Source organism: Entamoeba histolytica, genomic scaffold (assembly GCF_000208925.1).
Source record: "Entamoeba histolytica HM-1:IMSS scf_1104750518025 genomic scaffold, whole genome shotgun sequence".
Lineage (NCBI taxonomy): Eukaryota > Evosea > Mastigamoebida > Endamoebidae > Entamoeba > Entamoeba histolytica.
Window position 1 is genome coordinate 1 of NW_001916056.1, and position 1,310 is coordinate 1,310.

At 34.0% G+C, this 1,310-nt stretch overlaps 1 protein-coding gene across 1 annotated transcript; it reads right to left on the reverse strand.

Annotated features, from left to right (window-relative positions):
• On the reverse strand, window positions 1–1,310 carry EHI_115050 (protein kinase, putative; the record flags this gene model as incomplete). The annotated part of the gene is made up of 1 exon (XM_001914550.1): window positions 1–1,310. A coding segment is annotated over one exon (1,310 nt), but the record flags the coding sequence as incomplete, so codon positions are not given.

Below are 1,310 nucleotides of genomic sequence, written 5' to 3' on the forward strand. Positions count from 1 at the left end.
ACACATATCAAAGTATAATGTGAATTTAACATGTTGTCCAAACGTGGTAGTCTTTCACCGGATATAACAAACTCTGCGATTTTCCATGGAAATTTGAATGTGTTAACTGGATATGCTTCGCGCCATCCAAATGTTTCGTACATGGTTATTGCAAACGAAAACACATCTGCACTTTTCTTGTATTTCTCTTTATTTAATATTTCTGGTGCCATATAAGTTGGTGTGCCAACATTTTTTGTGAACGTCATATTTGTCATAAGTAAATTCACACTTCTCGCACTTCCAAAGTCAGTCAATTTAGCATTCACCTTTTCAAAAAAGTCCATTGAAAACATTAAAATGTTGTCCGGTTTGATGTCTCTGTGCAAAACGCCGTTTTCGTGAAGATAAATAATTCCTTTTGCCGCATCAACAAGAATTTTGATCCGAAACTTCATTTCAACTTTTTCAGATGTTTTGTGTTTCATCAAATCTTGTAAACTTCCATAGAGTCCAAACTCGGTGACCATACACACTTTATTTGGGATGAACACAGCGCCGTAGAAATGGACGATAAAGTCACTTCTAAATTTGTCTAACATATTCACTTCTTTTTCAAATTCATCATCATCATTTTTAATTTCCTTCATCTTCTTAATAGCCACACAATTTCCTCTGTATATTCCTTTGTATACAATTCCAAAAGAGCCATGACCAATCTCCTTCTCTTCAATTAACTTGTCGAAATCCAGTCGTGTTGTCAATTTGGTTTGTGCACTGATTTTCAATGGGAATTGGAAGTTCTCCCCTTTTTTCATATCAACAGCAAATAATGTGATTTCATCGTCAATGTTAGTAGAGCATAATGGCATCAAAAAGACTTCAAATTCAACGGCTTTTCCTTTTGGAATTGTAATGACTTGTGGTTCTGAACGTATTTGATATTTCACATTTGAAGTTTTAAACGTGAATTGGACTTTGATGGTGTGTTGTGAGGTGTTTCCAACACAAATTAACTCACGACTTTCACAATCAACATCTATTAAAGTATCATTTTCACTTTCAAAAACTATTTCAGTTTTGTTGACTGAAATAAAAGAATTTTGGAGTTTCACAAAATTAATGTTTGAGGAGTTCATCGAGAAGAGACACGTCTTCTTTTGTAAGTCATGCACCTTTCTCTTCTCTAATATGTAATACACTGTATATACTATTAGTAAAGTTATGATCACAAACAGAATAAGAAGCAATATGACGATAATCAGAATTATCCACCAAACAGCATGCTTGTCACAAGACGTTTGTGTAACACCAGTCTCATACCAAAAATC